Source organism: Molossus molossus, unplaced genomic scaffold (assembly GCF_014108415.1).
Source record: "Molossus molossus isolate mMolMol1 unplaced genomic scaffold, mMolMol1.p scaffold_m16_p_18, whole genome shotgun sequence".
Lineage (NCBI taxonomy): Eukaryota > Metazoa > Chordata > Mammalia > Chiroptera > Molossidae > Molossus > Molossus molossus.
In genome coordinates this window covers 67,345,832-67,365,892 of record NW_023425353.1, presented here as the reverse complement: position 1 = coordinate 67,365,892, position 20,061 = coordinate 67,345,832, and the positions used below count along the sequence as shown (strand labels likewise).

The window sequence follows — 20,061 nt, the reverse complement described above, 5'->3', positions numbered from 1 at the left end:
AATCCTCACCTGAGATTATTTTTCATGTATCTTCAGATAGAGTGGGAGGGAGGGAGAGAGAGAGAGAGAAACATCGATGTGAGAGGAACACATCACTGGTTGCCTCCCGCACGACCCGACCAGGGCCGGGGACTGAACTGCAACCAAGACATGTGCCCTTGACTGGAATGGAGCCCGAGACTCTGGTCTGCGGGCCGACGCTCTAACCGCTGAGCCACACCGGCCAGGGCTTAGATGCCAGTTTCATGTGTACGTGCATCTGTGGGAAACAGGCACAGTTCCTTCCCCATCTGACTGTGGGCGCCACAGTGAACCTTGTCATTTTAGAGAGGAGACTATCGGGGTGCAGGGAGATGAGGGGATGGTTGGGGGGTCATGGAGTTAGTAGTTGGCCCAGGCATGGAGTCTCAGCTCCTGGTTTTTCTGCACCCACATCCTGATTGTCACAACAAGGCCACCGGTGTCCCCGCTCCTTCATGATGAAATAGACTCTGTCTGGTCGTCCGTCTCCTTGCTTTGTCTTCTGTCCCGATCTCAAAAGGTGGGTGTTTGCAAAGCCTGGGTTACAAGCCTTGAGAGAAACCCACTTGCTGTGTCTTTTGCCTGCTTCCTGAGCCGGGGTTCACCTGCATGCGGCCGTCTCGTCCCATCTCCTGTCACCAACAGAGCTGCTGACCCCGATCACAGTTATAATCCTCAGCCTTCGAAATAATCACACTTCGGGGGAAATGGGTTGTCAGCTCCAGGGTGATATTACTTTACATCATAGCCACTGGCCCTTCTACCTCAAAATTCATCAGCCAGTGCCCAAGTCAGCTGCTGGGACCCGTTAAAAACAGAAACCACCCCTCTCAAGTAGGTCCGCCCCGTGGACCACCTCCCGTGTAGAAGCCGCTGTACCTGGCAGCACAGGGCACAGGAAAGAGGGCAGAGACAGCCGCGCTCCCAAGGAGCTCAGGGTCCAAAGAAGGAGACGTGTACTCGGCAGGAAGGGTAAGTGCCCAAGGGGCATGTGATGGAAGGAAGACAGCGAAGGTCTGGAAGAGCCTTCTAGAAAAAGTAAAGAACTTGAACTAGCTTTTCCCCCACTGTTCCAGCCGTTTTTACCAATTCAACAAGATAAGAGGTGGAAATAAGGGGTAAAAAAATTACAGAAACAGAGTTATTGTCTGCAGCAATAAGACCTGAGAACTGAGGAAGACGGCGTTGGAATGAATGAGTGTTCACGTAAAGGGATTTTGAAGAATGAAATCACTTTCGTGGGTGAAGGCGGCGTGCCGCATTCGGCCCCGTGTTTATCGTGGGTTCCCCCAGAAGTACAGACACCCACGCTGCCTCTGAGCGTGGCTGGCAGATGGTCCGAGTCTCTGGGTCTGTCCCGTGACCAGGTCCACGCAGCTAGGCTCTCTTGTTGAGGGAAGGCATTTAGAAACCCACACATCACCTTACTGTCAAATGTTGTTGGTCCAGCCAGTGTGGCTCAGTGGTTGAGCGCTGACCCACACACTAAGAGGTCGCCGGCTCAATTCCCAGTCAGGACACGTGCTCAGGTTGTGGACCCCATCCCCAGTGGGGGGCATGCAGGAGGCGGCCACTCAGTGTTCTCTCTCATCGATGTTTCTATCTCTCTCTCCCTCTCACTTCCTCTCTGTCTGAAATCAATAAAGGAAAAAAAAATTTTTTAAAGTCTGTTGACCCAGCGATAGACAGGTGTGTGTGACGGAATCTGTGAGCGGGGTCACAGCGGTGCGGTCCAGGGCATCCCTGTGTGGGCCCCGAGCAGGCTGGAGGGAAACAAGCACTCTGGTCCATCCCCACAGGTAGCGTGGGAATCATGACCCCAGCTTTCTCTTTACCAGCCTACACAGCCGATTTTAAGAGAGGTTCATCCGTACGTGATCAGAACAGGGCGTTCCCTGTGCTGGTACACGCGTGGCCTCCTCGTGGCTGCTTCTTGTCTGGAAGCCGTTACAGGAAACAGTGCTCCCAGTGAACAGGGGCGTCTGTACCTCGTGGTGTCTTTGCGATCATCCACACTGCCCTGGTCCTCAGTGGGAAATCACCCAGACTGCGACTGAGTGTCCCGGGCGACCGTGTCTCTGTCAGTGTCTCTCTTTGGTTCCGTTTGGTTGTGGTGGTGTTCGTCCCTCTGTGGATGGCGTTCTTCATCTCGGGGACTTTTCTCTTCTCATTTCAGATGACTACACGCTGCATGGCCCGATTTTTGTTCAAGAGCCGAGTCACGTCATGTTCCCTTTGGATTCGGAGGAGAAGAAGGTGAAGCTCACTTGCCAAGTTCGAGGAAATCCCAAACCACACATCAGGTGTGTTGATTGCTGAGCATGTGCCTCCATGTGGGTGGTTTCTGTTACTAACATCAGCAAACACCCCTGGGGTGCTGAGCTTTCAGACAGACCTCACCGCTGTGCTGAGACCCCAAAGACAGGTCTGTGTCATGCAACCTCACCGCTGTGCTGAGACCCCAAAGACAGGTCTGTGTCATGCAAAGGTCAGCACCCACCTTCTGTGTCGGGTGCTGCCGGACTTCCCTGTCCTGGTGACCCTCTCGCTGACAGCCTTACTGTTTCCTAATGATGGGTTTTTCCCAAAACAACGTATTAAAATGCATCGATAAAATGGCAGAAAAGTAAGAAATATTCAGAAGTCATGACGTAAGTGGGTTTGGAACCCGGAGGAGAAAGCTGTCCCCTGAGAAGTGGTTTGCACCTTCATGAAATGTGTGAACCGGACCTTGAGTTGTGCAGCTTCACAAGGGACTTGGGGTCACAGGACAGAGTCTCAACTCAGCCAAGACGAGAGGCTAACAGGAGCGTGCTTCCCAAAACAGCCGGGGTCCCAAGGGCTCTATCCTTCCAAGACATGTAACAAGCACTAAGCTTGCTTCCCTCCTACAAGGGACAGTCAAGCACACGTAACTGCCTATGTGTTATAACTGCTTTGGTGCTAAGTGGGCTTTTTTTGTTTGTTTGTTTTCATTTTTAAGAATCTTTTTTAAAATATGTGTTCCTGGTTTTTTTAGAGAGAGAGAGAGAGAAACATCGATCAGCTGCCTCCTGCCCACCCCCACTGGGGGCCTGCAACCTGGGCATGTGTCCTGAGCAGAAATCGAACCAGGACCTCTCAGTCCATGGGACATCGCTCCATCCCCTGAGTCACACCGACCGGGCGGTGCTAACTGGTTTTAATAGCAGAGGAGGCGCAGCTGAACGGAGAAATCGTGAACTTGAAGATATGTTTGAAGACATCATCTCGAGGCAGCGGAAAGGGATGCAGAGAAGCAAAAGTCGAGCAGAGAGATGAAGAGAAAGTGTTGACACACGCGTCTGATCAGAGACCCACAAGCAGAGCAAGGGAGAATGGGAGGAGGCAGTGTCAACACGGAAGGCTTCGAAGTCCTGAGCTAACTGCAGATTCCAGGCTGTAGATCTAGGGAGCCCAGTGAACTTCAAGGAGTAGAAATAGAACTGAAGCCTCACGTAGGGTTCCCACAGGGAGCAGCGGACCACCCGGCCGGCGACATGATCATAAAAGCAGCCAGAGTTGCACATAACACAGGTCACGTTCGAAGAGACAGAGGCGACAGTGAAACCTGCAGCATCTCAGTAGCAACAGGAGTGAGAGAAAACCTCTTCGATGCCGAGAGAAATCAACTGTCCCATGTCTTTATAGCGGAAACACTCTTTTTAAGGAGAACAAAATAAATACGTTTTAAACCAAACACTGACGTTGGATGCCAACGGCCCCCCCTCCTAAAGAAAATTCTGAAAAATATACTTAAAGCAGAATAAAAATGATCCCCGATACAGGAAAAAGTGATAGGAAAAACGAGTGGTCAAGGTGTGTGTTTCCGCAGAAAAATTAATTGCACTTAACAATGAAAGCGATAAAAATAAGACTGTCTTGCAAAGACAAAGAAAAAAAAGTCATGGCAATAATAGGAATAAGTTGGAAAGAGGTATACCGCGCAGTGGATTATCTGTACGGTTAAAAAAATGAAATCAAGTTGGACCCCTACCTCACAGTATGTACAAAGATGAGTTCTAGGGGATAAGACCGACATGGAAAACGTACCGCACGTTTAAAAGGAAATAGACATGCACATCTGTGACTTTGGAGGGAAGAAAAGATTTCTCAAATATGACAGAAAGTATTTAACTTCATTAATGTGAAGACGTTTTGTTCGACAGAATTTACTGGGAAGAGTAAAGTTACAAGTTTCCAGCTGGGAGCAGAAAGGGTGCATATTACCATGGGCAAAGGGTTAACATCCAGAGAGTTTAAAGAATTCCCACCAACCTAAAGTAAAAAAGTAAGGAACCCAATAGAACATTCCCGACAGGCTCGGTTAGGTGCTTCTAGGGAGAGGGATGTCAAATACCCACTAAATGTATAAAAAGATTTCCGGGGCCATTCGTGAGCAGGAATATGCAAAGTAAAACTAAAATGACACCCTCTCCCAAACCTACCAGGCTGACAGAGATTTCGAAGACTACATTTATTGTAATATAAACAGCATGAATAAATATGACTGGGTATGTTCCTGCCGGGCGGCCCGACGCAGTGGCCGAGATGACTGAGTCACAGCTGCTGCAGGGGTCACGGGACACGGTTGGGAGTAAACACAGCAAGTCACAGGACAGGCTGAAGTGCCCTGTTCACAGAGTCTGGAAGCCGATCAACGGAGCAGCTGTTTAAGGGCTGATGCACCTGACAGAGTCGTCGTGGGAATCAAGGGAACCAAAGACCGAAATCAACTAGAATGCACCACCGAGCCGGGGGCTTCGAAGCAACGTGGAAATAGGAGACTTTGAAAGTTATAACATCCCTTTCCTCAGACACAGGCCTTGATTGTGTTGTGATTCTTCCTAACTTACAAACATCTTGTGAATGTCATCTTGCTTCTATTTAAATGTAGTGATAAAAACATCGAGGTAAACGTCCATGCAGAGCAGTAGGTAAGAACCAGAAGACATGTCGCTTACGCCAAAGGGGAGGGGAGGAAGGGGTTGGAGTCGCCCACAGAAGTGGGGTCTCACCTGGGACAGGCAGACTTCAGGGTGCAGAGGGCAAACAGCACCCACGGAAGTTAAAGGCCATGAACATCGTGGAAATATTGCAGTGTAACTTCTTCGCCCATTCATTCATTCTTCACACGTACCATCATTCGTCCAACGACCCAGCTGCCCTGTGTTTTCCAGGTGTGAGTCACCTGGCGGTGGCTCGGGAGGTACCTGGGCAGCTCGGCCCCGAACTGGGGTACACACCAGAACAATGAAGAGTGTCGCGCGGGGAGGGTGTCTGGGCCACCACGCTACGAGCTGGGTGTACCAGGACCACGCTGGGCTTGACTACTGGAGTAGCATTCTCTGGGGGCACTGCCCGGAGGCGTCAGTGACTGAGAGCTAAGCCCTGCGTGTACAGGGTGCCAAGTTCTAGGCCACCCTGGAGGAAAGAAGGCCACTCCGGGATGGCGACAGAGGCATCAGCGAGGTCTCTCAGAGATGAACCAGGAGGACGAAGGATCTTTACCATTTGGGTAAGAAAAGGAACCGCATTCCAGGAAGGAAAACCCAAACAAACCATAGCCCCCTAATGGAAGGCACCCTTCGGGGTGAACGTGTAAATTATCATCTGAACCGGGACAGTCTGCCGGGGACGGCCACTGTCACTAAGGACGCCAGGGCAGCAGGTGAGACCTCAGCACTGTCCTGGGCAAACAACGTGCAGTGCGTGTCCCTGCAGCAGGGTGGCTTCCAGGCTAAATCCGAACACTTGAAAATGCTTCCTGTTGTGGAAAGTAGATGCAGGAGGCCAGCTTCCTCCTCTGGTTTCCAGCAGAGCCAGGGGGAGTTCCCCCTTGACAGTCAACTGCAGCAAATCTGCGCAGATCTGGGCTAGCTGCTACTTTGTTTCTCTCCAAACCCTGGCCCTTCATTAACATAACTTTTGTAACATTGTGTCTCAAGCCAGGAGGCCTTGCTTGGTTATTTAAAACCAGCCAGGGGATCCAACAGCCTATTGTGTTTTTGAAGATCCCCAGAGGAAGCAGAGAAGACAACTTTGAATGCTGCTTTGATCCTTGTTATTCTCTGGGCCTTGGGCAGCTTCTCTGTCCCTGAGCTGAAACCCCCTCCCTGGGGCTGAAGGCAGGCCAGGGAAGCTTGGGAATCTGGTGTTTTCAAACACCTTTCTGGCTGAACCTGTTCAGTGCTCGGGCTGACTTTGGGGTGAAGTAGGAGAAATTCAGGGCGCGCTCTGCACTGGGCGCCTCAGACCCCCCACAGACCTCGCCTCTTTGTGTTCGCTCCGGGGCTGACCTTGCCCTTTGCATTTTCCCTGACCATCGATTTTGAGAAGATTGACCCAGACCCAGAAAACTTGAAGAAGTTTTGACGAGTGCCGACTGCCCTTGTCTGAGTCTCTGAAGGACAGCCGACATGCTTTGGGCAGGCCCTAAGCTTCCCTTCCAGGCAGGAGCCACGCGCACAACTCGGAGTGATTGTGTTCACAGAGAGCAGATTCCAAGTCAGAGAGGTCCTGCCCCTTCCCTGCCGAGCTGAAACCGCGAACAAAGAGACAGGGTTTTGCTTCAATAAATGCCACAGATGGCTCTTCCAAGACTCCCAGAGCCGCTGGCTGGGCCACAGCCTCCAAGTGGCTCAGAAATCAGCGTTCGAGACTCACCACTATGTCCTGGCCCTGGGGAAAATCTCCCTGCTTGCAAACGCGCATGGTCTGTCCATTGCGAGTACTTAAGTGACTCCGAAAACAAACTGAAATTTTCAAGATTGGACTGAGACGAAGGAGCCGGGCGTCCACACCAGGTCCCTGCCGTGCCCCTCACACACCTGCTGTCTCTATAGGCCTGGCCCTTTGCTCTCTGGAGGTGAGGGGCCGCAGAGGGAGGGCGGTGTGCGGGCGGCCCTGGGAGGCCCTCGGCCTCACTGTCCCCAGAGCCGCTCTTCTGAAGAGACGCACATGGACTCGTTCCTGGATCCCACACTCTGCTTGCAGCTCACATTAGTTTGCAATTTCCTCTTTGAGTTCTTCGATTTGTCATATTAAATGGCTCGACTGTCATTTGAAGTGAGAGTTAGGGCTGAGACGTGATCGGTTGACTCAAAAAAAAAAATGTCCAAGGCAGGCAGCCAGCTCCAGGGATTCATGTGCAGAGAGACCTGCGGAAATATCACCCGGCTGTTCTCTTTTTATTGCTTATTACTTCCCCGTGAGTGTCAGGGCACAGAGAATTACTGTCGGGCCTGGGGACCCGGGCGGTGGGGCGCACGCGTCTCCTTGCGAGCGCACGCACCCAGCCACGTCCTGCCGTGTCGCTCTGCCCACCTTCCCACTCCTCACCTCTCTGACGCCTCCCGTTTCCAAGACAGAGATGCGGGCACAGCCTGCTCCGGAGGGCCCTGTGGCCAAAGCACCGACGTCGGCCGAGTGTGGATGGAGCCCAAAGAGAGCGAGCGTCACATTCCAGGTTGCTAAAGGGACAGGCAGAGGCGACGGAGGCAGAGACCTGAGGGGAAGGCAGAGTCCCTGCCGCAAGCGGTTGGGGCAAGTTGGATTCATTTGACCAGGAATAGCCAGGAAGGCTCTTGTTAGAAGAGGTGTCCTGTAAGGTGACCTTGAAGTGTGAGCCATCTCAACAGAGAGGGATCATTCTTTAAACACCTGCTTTTGTTGATAGCAAATGTCCAAAACCTTGACGCGGGGTGGGCCTGCTCGTTCTCACTCACACGGGCTTCTGCACGGGCTCCGGCCCGGGACCCCGCGATAGGAGCGGCTCCCGTTCTCCCCTCTCGGTCTCCCTGTGCTTCTGGGCCCCAGCTGGTCCCCCGGTGAGTGCGGCCGTGACACTGTGGTGCCAGAGCTCCAGCGGGCTGTTGTCCTCACCTGATGCTCTGGGTGAGGTGGAGGGAGGACAGGAATCAGCAGTTACTGAATTGGATCAGCTCAAATTTCCCACGTATTCAAATGACTTACTGGTTAAGGCAAGCGCTCTTTGGAATGTTATTGGCCAGATATAACTCATATAGAGATAGAGATAGAGATAGATGATATAGATATAGAAATAGATAGGGATATAGATATAGATGATATAGATATAGATGATATAGATATAGATATAGATATAGATATAGATATAGATGATATATATATAAATATAGATGATATAGATATAGATATAGATGATATAGATATAGGTATAGAGATAGATGATATAGATATAGATGATATAGATATAGGTATAGAGATAGATGCTATAGATATAGATGATATAGATATAGAGATAAATGGTGTAGATATCGATAATATATAGAGAGAGAGCTATAGATATAGATATAGATGATATAGATATAGGTATAGAGATAGATGATATAGATATAGATGATATAGATATAGAGATAAATGGTGTAGATATAGATAATATATAGAGAGAGAGCTATAGATATAGATATACATGATATAGATATAGATAGATAGATAGAGATACAGATATGGTCTTGTTACTAGAGATTTTCTGTTTAAATGTGTGAGTCCCACTCAAAGTCATTTCATGAGTAGTCAGATGACCCAAGTACACAGAGAACGAAACTGTCTTTGCCCCTGACATGAATGGCCGGATCTGAGCTTCTGGGGCCGGCAGGTGTGTGCATGCCAGTGGCCAAGGGCATCTTCTCTGCCCTCCGGGCTGCGGCCAGCGTGGTCCCTGAGACAGCCCTGCGGCCCCGGCTCCACACGCGGCCATCCCAGCCGCGTTAAGGACCCGTGGAAGCGGCGCCACTGGTCCCTCAGAGACTCGGCTCTCTACCGGGGATGGTGCCGCTGACTTCTGCGGGAACGTTCACATGAAGAATAACCGCAAACCAGCAAGGACTTGGCCCGGGAGCCCTGTTTGGAGAAAGCTGTACAAGGTGCTATGGGAACATTAAAACCAAACAAACAGATACCCCACAGCGACGTGTCTATGGCGTCACGAGTTGCTAAAAAGCAGGCTTTACCATTTTATTACCAGTGTTTCTTTAAAAGACACGCATTTAAGTTGTCACCGCTGCGGGGGAAGGGGGAGCCGTCCTAATTCTTTTTACCGTGGTTAAAAAGCCATGATGACTGTGCAGCCCCCTTCTAGTGGTTATGTGTTTGGGACCATTCGGAAGTATTGATGAATGTGACACGGCTTTGTCTCCTGGCGTTTTCACACCACAGGTGGAAGCTAAATGGAACAGACATTGACGTCGCTATCGATTTCCGCTACAGTGTGGTCGAAGGCAGCTTGCTGATCAATAACCCCAACAAAACCCGCGACGCCGGGACCTACCAGTGCGTAGCAACCAACGCCCTGGGAACAGTGGTCAGCAGACAGGCAAAGCTTCAGTTCGCGTGTGAGTAGTAACTGGATCACTCCGCAGACCTGACTCGCAGCCTCGGCGCCGCTGTAGTAACGAGCCTGCAAAACTGTCTCTTTTCAGAAACCAAACAGATGTTAATGTGTTATCCGATCGTCTTGACTCCTTACTCATATGTTGGAAGTACCCTGTTTGTAGGAAAGATTGCAGATCCGCATGGGAAAATAGATGTCTTCTGTTTGTATGACGATTGAGATCATTTGATTATATGGCAGTTTGGTTATAGGGGGCTCTGTACACACACTCAAATTTACACACATACATTTACATACACAAAAATTACTCACACACACTATAAAAAATATGTATAAATAAGCAAATGAGCCGCCATGAACTTAATACTCAGATGGAACGTGATTAACCGTAAAGCTCATGTAGAGAAAAACTGGGTAGTCTACTAATTCTATCATTGTCTAACTTTTTCTTACTGCATCAATTAGGGAAATTTTATTTCTTTACTTTTAATTTTTTTCCTTTATTGATTTTAGAGAGAGAGGAAGGGAGAGGGAGGGAGAGAGAGAGAAACATCGATGAGAGAGAACATCAATTGACCGCCTCCTGCGTGCCCCCACTGGGGATTTGGCCCACAACCTGGGCACGTGCCCTGACTGGGAAATGAACCAGAGACCTTTTGGTGTGTGGCCCACGCTCAGCCACTGAGTCACAATGGCTGGGCCGATTAGGGAAATTTGAAAAACAACTACAAGCCCTGGCCGGTTTGGCTCAGTGTTAGAGCGTCGACCTGCGGTCCTGAGAGACCCGGGTTCGGTTCTCACTAAGGGCGCGTACCTCGGTTGCAGTTTGTCCCCGGCCTTGGTTGGTCGTGCGGGTGGCAGCCACTCGATGTGTCCCTTTCACATTGATGTTTCTCTCTCTCTCTCTCTTCCTCTCTCTCCCTCCCACTCTACCTGAACAAAAAAATGGGAAAATGTCCTCGGGTGAGGATAAAAAAAAAAAAGAAAAACAACTACAATAACAGAAAGTTAAGACGATTAAAGTTACCTTTAGATTACACCCTTTCTATTTCTAGTTTAGAACACTTAAAAACCGACTTGCCATTTCTTAAGACTGGCAGCTAACAACAGTTCATGAGACTATCAAGTGTCAAAGAAAGTGGAGTGTAGAAGTAGCAAGAGGCAAATAGAATCCACAGGCAAGAACCGGAGCACACGAATACGGAGTCCTTTGAGGACTGCTGACCAGGGCCATTGTAGGGGTCAGTGTAGTCCTTTGAGGACTGCTGACCAGGGCCATTGTAGGGGTCAGTGTAGTCCTTGGAGGACTGCTGACCAGGGCCATTGTAGGGGTCAGTGTAGTCCTTGGAGGACTGCTGACCAGGGCCATTGTAGGGGTCAGTGGAGTCCTTTGAGGACTGCTGACCAGGGCCATTGTAGGGGTCAGTGGAGTCCTTTGAGGACTGCTGACCAGGGCCATTGTAGGGGTCAGTGGAGTCCTTTGAGGACTGCTGACCAGGGCCATTGTAGGGGTCAGTGGAGTCCTTTGAGGACTGCTGACCAGGGCCATTGTAGGGGTCAGTGTAGTCCTTTGAGGACTGCTGACCAGGGCCATTGTAGGGGTCAGTGTAGTCCTTTGAGGACTGCTGACCAGGGCCATTGTAGGGGTCAGTGTAGTCCTTTGAGGACTGCTGACCAGGGCCATTGTAGGGGTCAGTGGAGTCCTTTGAGGACTGCTGACCAGGGCCATTGTAGGGGTCAGTGTAGTCCTTTGAGGACTGGTGACCAGGGCCATTGTAGGGGTCTGTGTATTTGCATGTGATCACATAGTTCCTTGAGTAAAATCCAACTCATAGAGCAGTGCATTAGTGTCAAAGGTTTTATAATTACAAAGTCTTTTAGCGGTAACACTGTAGAATATTCTCATTAACAAAATCCTCTCTGGAACTCAACATCAAATACACCTAATATTCAGTGCTTACTCTATTAGTGCCATTTGGTGGCACTTTTATTAGCCGAGAAATGAATTTTCTAAGTACCAGGTGTATGGGCTCCAGGGTCACTTTGCGTGTGAATGTCTTCCAGATACGTGTGGCTGAATAACAGGAGGGATTGGATCTGCAGAACCAAAGTGTTTGTTTCTCTTGGTTTTATACAAGCCTCATAGCTACATTCACTTTTTAGGAATATCAGATGAACTTTGCTGGGTTCATTTCGGAAGACAGTCTCTTGGATTTCAGTGTAGGGAGTTTGTCAAAATTCCAACAGTAATAACAAAACAACAAAAAAGAGATTGACAGCCCTGGCCGGTGTGGCTCAGCGGTTAGAACGTCAGCCCGGGGACCAAAGAGTTGCGGGTTTGATTCCGGTCACAGGCACGCACCTCGATTGTGGTTCAGTCCCCAGCCCTGGTTGGAGTCATGCAGGAGGCAACCAATCGATGTGTCTCTCTCACGTCGATGTTTCTCTCTCTTTCTCTTTCTATCTGAAAATAAATGGAAAAATACCCTTGGGTGAGGATTTAAAAAAAAAAGAGAGAGAGAGATTGACAAAGTTTTACCAACCTCTTGATTTTCTAACTTATGGCATTTAAAAGACAAACAACAAAGGCTGAAGACCACGCTGTGTGAAAGTCCACGCATCGCTACTGCCCAACATCTGCAGGACAGCCTCTCAGCGGCAGGTCGGTCCTTTCAAGGCGATGGCTCAGCCACAGTGAAAGTCCGCCGCTCACCTGGTGGGTGAGTTACCTGGGCACAGTGTCAGGGACCCGCCTTGCTTTCCCGCCTCAGGTGTGGTGCGGGCATCCTGCCCTCAGGATCCCGGGCTGCCAAGCATTCAGCTTGTAAAAACAGAGAGCGCTCAGCTCTTGCTACAGAGCATCCCGACCCACGCAGACTTCTCTGGCTCCCAGGCACGAAACTAACCCAACTTCTCCTTCCTTAAAACGGTCCTCAGTGTATAAATGGTCACCGTTTGTACAGCCGGAGCTCACCATGTGATTTCCGCTGGGCTTTTATTTTTATTATTTTTTTTTATTTTTTATTTATTTATTTTTTTATCCTCACCCAAGGACATTTTTCCATTTTTTGTTCAGGCAGAGTGGGAGGGAGAGAGAGGAAGAGAGAGAGAGAGAAACATCGACGTGAAGGGACACATCGAGTGGCTGCCACCCGCACGACCAACCAGGGCCGGGGACAAACTGCAACCGAGGTACGTGCCCTTAGCGGGAACTGAACCCGGGTCTCTCAGGACCGCAGGCCGATGCTCTAACCGCTGAGCCAAACCGGCCAGGGCTTCGCTGGACTTTTAAATCTGCGAAAATACGATCCTGGCCCTTGATCCCTTGATTCGTTTCTCTTCCAGGTACTTAATTCACAACCTTCCTCTCCACAGAACACTCCGTTATGTTCACTGTGACCATGTCGATAGAAATGTGCTCAATTCTGAGCATGTGGTTTGAGCCTGCGGAGGACAGGGGGACAGGAGCATCCCGCGACGGGGACTTTGTTTTCAGTGAATGTAGCTGACATTGATACTCACTTTCATTTGTTTGTTTGTTAATCCTCACCTGAGGGTATTTTTCCATTGATTTTTTAGATAGAATGGAAGGGAGGGAGGGAGAGAGAGAAACATAGATGTGAGAGAGACATATCGATTGGTTGCCTCCTACACGACCTCGACCCAGGTGAGGGATTGAACCTGCAACCCAGGTGCCTGCCTTTGGGAATCGAACCTGATATCCTTTGGTCTGCAGGCCGGTGCTCTAACCATTTAGCCACACAGGCCAGGGCAGTAGTCACATTTTCTAAAGCCCCAGATGCATATCGCGGCCTTATTTTGAACATACAGTTATATAAAATCTGAGGATTTATTTTCGATCAGTGTCTATTAATCCTGAGCTACTTGATCGTGTTATTGCCCTAAATTCAGAGTATTATATTTACCCCTATTAAATTCACCTTCTGAAGAGTGACCCTCTGTTCCGTTCAACTTGAAACCGTCGTCAATCTTTTTTGTATCTGAAATATTGGTCACCTTCTCCCAGTGTCCGCGGAAACTTTGATAACCACGTGTCCAGTCAGGTCACTGACGGAACATGTTGACCGGGATGGGCAGCCTGGTAGTCAGGAGCCACCCTAAGATGAGGCTGAACTCTCTTATCAGTATTGCTCGCACACTCTGTCGTTAGCTCCACGTTTGCCCAAACATGCTCCAACCGCACCCCAGTTTCTCCAACCACGCTGCCATCCACGTGAGCCTGTGTCGGGGCCTCGCTGAGTCCAGGCGTACGGCTGCTTCCGCCGGCCGCCCCGTGGCTCCGCGGGGTCTGCTCGGCTGTCCGTCACGCAGAAGCCAGTGCCGCTCCCAACATGTCAATGAGCTCATTCCGTGCCCTGCTTCGTGCCTTCTCCTGCACTTGGCATAAATCTCCACTTCATTGCCCTGGTCTCATTGTAATGCCTCAGAAATGACAAACTACCTTTCGCCCCCAGGGCCTTGGTACGTGGTTGTCTCTACCCGATACGTTCCGTGTTCCTCCTCGTAGGGCTCACTTCTGCGATCTCGGTGTTCAGTTCAAGGGCGACCCCCTCCTGCAAAGCAGCAACTCCTGTCATGTCGGCTGTCCTCGGGCACTTCCTTCCAGCCTCGGTGTCCGCGGGACACCACCTCGATTGCATCCATCAGGATTTAAATCAACCTGGGACGAGTCTGTGTGTTTATGTCTCACGGTTTGTGAGAATCTGTGTTCTAGGTGCCGAGACGACCGGACCTCTCATGTCGCCGGCGTCCCTGTATGCGTGAAAGAAGGAATTCCTTTATTAACTGCCCGCACAGTGACATGACCCAGAAGCGTGGCAAGTTGGTTTGGGGGTGATGGATATTTACAAACCCACGCCCTTTCTATTCTAGCTGTTATTTTCTGCATTGTAACTTCTTTTTTTTCCTTTATTTATTTTTGAAGGGAGAATGAGTGAGAGTTAGAAACATCAATGAGAGAGAACATTGATGGGCTGCCTCCTGCACGCCCCCACTGGGGATGGGCCCACAACCTGGGCATGTGCCCTGACCGGGAATTGAACTGGCGACCTCTTGGTGCAGGGTCACGCTCAACCACTGAGCCACACGGGCCGGGCTGCAATTTAACTTCTTGATCCTCGATCTACAGTTTTTAGATTTCTTTTCCCTATCCTCCTTCATTACAAACAACCTCAAAAGATATGCCTTATTCAAACTCATTTTTAAATGGTTGGAGCAGCACCTAACTTCGCGTAAGGTGAAGGGAGACCGTGATGTCTCTCTAGTATCCCTGAGTGATTGCCCCCCCCCCCAGAGCATTTCCATAATCCCTGAGGAGGGGATGTGCCCTTGACCTTGCTTATGGATCTGTAATCGACAAGTGAGAACATGTCTTTGTTGTTGTTGTTGGTAATCCTCACCCGAGGATATTTTTCCATTGGTTTTTAGAGAGAGCAGAAGGGAGGGAGGGAGAGAGAGAGAGAGAAACATTGATGTGAGAGAGACACCTCAACTGGTTTGGTTGCCTCTTGCATGTCCCCATCCGGGGCCTGGGATCAAACCTGCAACCCAGGAACGTGCCCTTGACCAGGCATCAAACCCGAGACCCTTCGTTCCGTGGGCCGGTGCTCTAACCACGAAGCCACGCCGGCCAGGGCACGTCTTTATTTTTAATCATGTGACTTTAGGGAAGAAGCAAACCCAACGGGTCTCTTGGCCTGTATCTTTTTAAGATGCAGTTGAAGGTGGCAGTCACCACATTGTTCCTTGCACAGCTGATACGTGGCGGGCACGGACACCCAGCTCCCTCCGCGCCCGGCCGCCGGCTCACCCTGGCTCACCCGCCGACTGCATGAGCAACACAGCCCTTCTCTATCAAGCGGGTCACCATTTCTAATGACGTTGTGTCGTTTTATGGGTAGCATACGCTTGTAAATGAGGCACTCTATTCTTCCTTTATAGATTTCCGGTTGTTTTCATGCTGCTTTTGTGGACAGAACTTGGCAATCTCTTGTACTTAGCCTTTGAAAGAAACGAATTCACAGAAGCAAAAAGTTCTGTGAGTGGACACGAGGCCTTTAAGGACCTGCCCTCCCCCCAGTTTTTCATGCAAACTCTTGGAGCCAGAAAGCCTTCCTAGGTTGAGCAGATGGAGCGAAATTAGGTCCCTGGCGAGGAGGCGCCGGTACGGCAGGAGCCAGCACCGTTGTGCTGTGACGCGGGGCACGGTCCGTTTTCCGGTCCCCCTGCAGGCGCCAGCCGCCAGCCGCCACCTCTCTGGCCGCCCCTTGGCCTGTCTGTAGGAGCACAGCCACCAGGACCCCTCCCACCTACTCCCGCTCCAGCCAGGGCTAGGAAGCTTCATTCCTTAACTAGCCAGGGATTGCCCAGGGCCTGGCACTTCGTAAACTTGCAATACTAGCTGTGGAATAAGTGAACCAATAGTAAAACGTGCATGTCCGCGTCCTCAGGCCTTGTCTGGAGCGTGAGGTCACGGACTCCCTGCTGGTCCCCGGGATGCTTGGAGGGGGGCGTGAGCATCCCCACCTGAGGACGTGGCGAAGGCGGGCGCCGCTCAGTTCCGGGGGAGGGAATGTGTTCACTGTGTCCCGAGAACGGGGCCTGAGAGCTGTTCTGCACAGAGAAATGCCTCGGGCCCGTCACCCAGCTGCCCACGCCCCTGCCAAGTAGCCCAATCTAAGGTGCTTGGTAATCACTGTGTTCATGGTGCCCAGGGTCTCAGCCGGGCAGCTCTGTTTGCTGACATGTAGACACGGATCTTTCTAAAGTAAATTGCAATGCATGCTTACATACTTACAGAATACCCAAATCACTGTTTTAAAAAAAGGAACTTGAGCTTGAGACGCTGAGACAGTTGCCTGGGTTACGGGGTGTGGGGTGTGGTCCCGCCCTCCACCGCGCTGTGGGTCCCACCGCCTCTCTAGAAGTCACTCTCCCGTCAACCCCGGGATAACCAGGCTTCTTCTGAGGGTGTTAGGAAGATAAACTACAAACACAGGCAGACTCCCAGGGCAGCTCCTAGCATGAGAACGTTTTATGATAGGGTTTCCCTCTTCTCTTCCCCTTCCTGCCCCTCCCTTTCCTGTCTTTTCAAAGCAAGAACAGTGACATCTACTAAGAGCTCAGGATCGTGGTCGAGAGCAGGAGCCTGGGCGTAGACCAGCTGGGTTGCAGTTCAGCTCCTCCTCCGGCCTCGTGGCCTTGGATGAGGTACTTCTACGTCTCGGTGCCTCAGTTTCTTTATCCATAAAACGGGGTGAATGTGAGGATCAAATGCACTGATACCAATGAAACTCCTCGGTCACTGCCTAGCTCACAGCGAGGGCTGAACGCGGCGGCTGTGTGATGGCTTCTCCTGCGGTTTCATCGTTCTGTGCCAGACATCGGGCGAGCCTTTTAAGCTCTGTGCTACGTCGTCTCAACGTAACCCGAGGCAGTGTTTTCATTTCACGGGAGGAGAATCTGAGGACGAGTGAAATGAGGTGACTGTCGTCAAGGGTGGACAGTTAGGGACCCAGGTCCCGAGCAGGTGCCCGCCTGGGCCTCTTGACATGCACGATCCCCGTGACCCAACGACACTTTCCTGATGGAATTTATGTTCAAACCCTAGACTGGTTCATAAAATGTTGTTCTTTGTAGACACAGAAGCGGATGTTTAGTGTGTTTACAAACTTCGATGTAGTACATCCATCACTAATTATTTTGTTTTTAATTTTTTTGTTATAGGCTGCCTTGATGCCGTCATAATGTTGATTTACGGCTAACATCTGAGAGCAAAGTGGGGTACACGGCCGTCAGGCATACATTTGTGACTCTAATTTTAATATAATTGGTTTCAGGTTCCAGAATGAGAATAATTAATAACAATATTTCTGCTCCAAAAGTTAATATGCAAATTCCCAACTTATTGCAAATAGGCTGAGAAACATTCTGAATATTGACATTTTATGGTAAATAAGTGTGGGTTGGTAAATGGTATATCCCCAAGCAGTGAGTGACATATTATTATAAGTTTTCTTACTCCCAGTGATTCCTGCCCCACATGGGAAAAAGAGGGACTTGAAATGCACATTATCGTGAAGGGTTTTCAGGAGAATCATCCAAATAACCCCCGATTTTGCCTGTCACCCTGGCTGCCTCATAAGCCTTCTTCGGGGCCTTCTTTGGGGCTGTTTTGCAACAGTGAGATCTTCAAAACGAGAGACTTAGGCCGTTCATCATCTGGCTTGTGGATGACTATCCTTCTTAGATAAGTGCCTCTGAATTTATCATGGTAAATTAAATCACTTAATGGAATCCAGTTGGCCGTCTGCTAGGGAAACTGGCCTTGTCCCGGCCGCGGGCAAGGTGCGTCCTTGCTGTGGCTGGAATCTGGGCCTCTCTCTGCTAGTCGCTGGCCTGGGGCGGGAGGGGGACCGGGCGGGGAAACTGGCCTTGTCCCGGCCTCGGGCAAGGTGCGTCCTTGCTGAGGCTGGAATCTGGGCCTCTCTCTGCTAGTCGCTGGCCTGGGGCGGGAGGGGGACCGGGCGGGGAAACTGGCCTTGTCCCGGCCGCGGGCAAGGTGCGTCCTTGCTGAGGGCTGGAATCTGGGCCTCTCTCTGCTGGTCGCTGGCCTGGGGCGGGAGGGGGGACCGGCGGGAGCACTGTGTGTACCCTGCGTGCCGACCTCCCGACCCTGCGCAGGGAAGGGGGCCGAAGCCAGAACGGATGAGAGAAGAAGAAGGATGGAGATTGGTGACGGGGACCTCTGGGTGCGAAAGGTACCATTTGGACTTCCTGTTGACCTTCAGCAATGCGGTTATGAGGATAACGTGTCTCAATGGGCGCTCCAGTCTGAGGCTCAGGTCAGCACGCTCCATCAGGTACGCGGCACCGACGTGTTTTATGGTGAAAATGTCTCCTTGCAGGACGGCAGCCGGGGCGATGGCGCATTGGAGGAGCCCTTTCCTCTGGTCGAAGCCCCGACCATCTCGGTGGTCAGGGTGGGCTGAGGGAGCTGAGACAGCAACAGAAAAACGTGTTCGCTGAGCTCGTTGTGCCGTGTTGGGCTTCTGGCAACCTGGCTGTCGAGCCTTGATCATCGCTCTAGTCACAGGAAACTTCGAGTGCTCACGGGTTGTAATATTCAATAATTAGTTTATTTTTCATAGCCAAAGAATGAAATGTGCAGTCAAGCCAAACAATAGCTGGGGTGTTGATCGATGGCCAAACCCATGGCTGGCTGGACTGGGATTTAATTAGGAAGCTGTTCCGCAGGCAGACTTTTTGTTTCTGAGCAATCGTGTGTTGACAGAGGACTGGATAAACAACTCGTGAATATTTAGATTAATTAAAACTTAATCAACTAAGGAACATTTGGATGGCGAGACTGAAAACATTTATCTGTGGGGGGCTTTGATCTTCAATGAAAGACTGCATTTTTCTCATTCGAACAGTGAGAATTCAAACCGAAACTTGCCGACTTTCTGAAATAATGCTTTGGATAGATCATTTCTGCCACTTACTATTGTACTAGAGAGACAGCATTGCTGACACTTGATATCCACTGAAAAGTTTAGAATGTAGGAGACTAGCTGGTGCATGGCCAAGCCCTTTGGTTCTGGCGATGTGGGCACCGTGGATTATGTTAGAACGAATAACTGACATTCACAGGTGTGCGTGTCGTTCTTACTGCCTTGTCCCGGCCTCTCCCACAAACCTGCTCGTGTACAGACACTAGTTAACTGGAGCCGTTAACGTATGAGGGGCTTCTCCTTCCAGTTACCCCGTTGTCTGCACGGCTGGCAAAGGCTCATTCATGGCTTAAATAAGTGAAGAGGAGTTTTTGTTTTGTTTTGTTTAAGTTCAGGGCATTCTAGCCACACAGAACACTTGAACATTGTCAGCCAAATCCAGATTGTGGTCCAGGCAAGGTAGATGACCAGACAGGATTTAAAAAAATAAAATCACTGACGTTAAACACAATGAGCATTTTGTATTTTAATAAAAAATAAATAAAATCACTGCCCTCACTGGTTTGGCTCAGCAGTTAGAGGGTCGGCCCACAGATCAAAGAGTCACGGGTTCAGTCCCAGTCAAGGGCACGTACCTCAGTTGTGATTCGTCCCCAGCCCTGGTTGGGTCGTGTGGGCGGCAACCAATCAATGTGTCCCTCTCACGTCGAAGTTTCTCTCTCTCTCCCTCCCTCCTAATCTGTCTAAAGATAAATGGAAAAATATCCTCAAGTGAGGATTTTAAAAATAAATAAATACATACATACATAAAAGCACTAACATATTATCCCTTTTTGTCTCATTGTGTTGAATAGCCGGTGAGTAGAGATTAAAATAATTTGGATTGTTTTTTCAAGTTTAATGTGTAGATGGTGAAGATCAAGTCTTTCCATCCTCGAGCTCTGAGTTTGACTGCAGGTCGGTAACAGAGAGGGCGGTGTTGCCCTTCCGTTGGAGGGGGCGTCCCCGGGCCAGGGAAGTGTCGTCATGTGGAGGTCTTGTCAATCATCTCCCGCCCCTCCCTCTCCCCACCCCGTCCCCTCCCTGCCCCGTCCCCTCCCAGCCCTGTCCCCTCCCTGCCAGGTCCCCTCCCTGTCCCCTCCCCGCCAGGTCCTCTCCCCGCCCGGTCCCCTCTGT

The 20,061-nt window shown here is 50.4% G+C and overlaps 1 protein-coding gene across 1 annotated transcript in view; it reads left to right on the top strand.

The window, feature by feature from the left end:
- Positions 1-20,061, top strand: part of CNTN4 (contactin 4) — a 342,255-nt gene that overhangs the window by 89,612 nt on the left and 232,582 nt on the right. The window contains exons 2-3 of the mRNA XM_036267473.1: positions 2,198-2,324; positions 9,238-9,413. Of these exons, the coding sequence (XP_036123366.1) occupies positions 2,198-2,324; positions 9,238-9,413 (303 nt within the window). The remainder of the gene's footprint in view (positions 1-2,197; positions 2,325-9,237; positions 9,414-20,061) is intronic.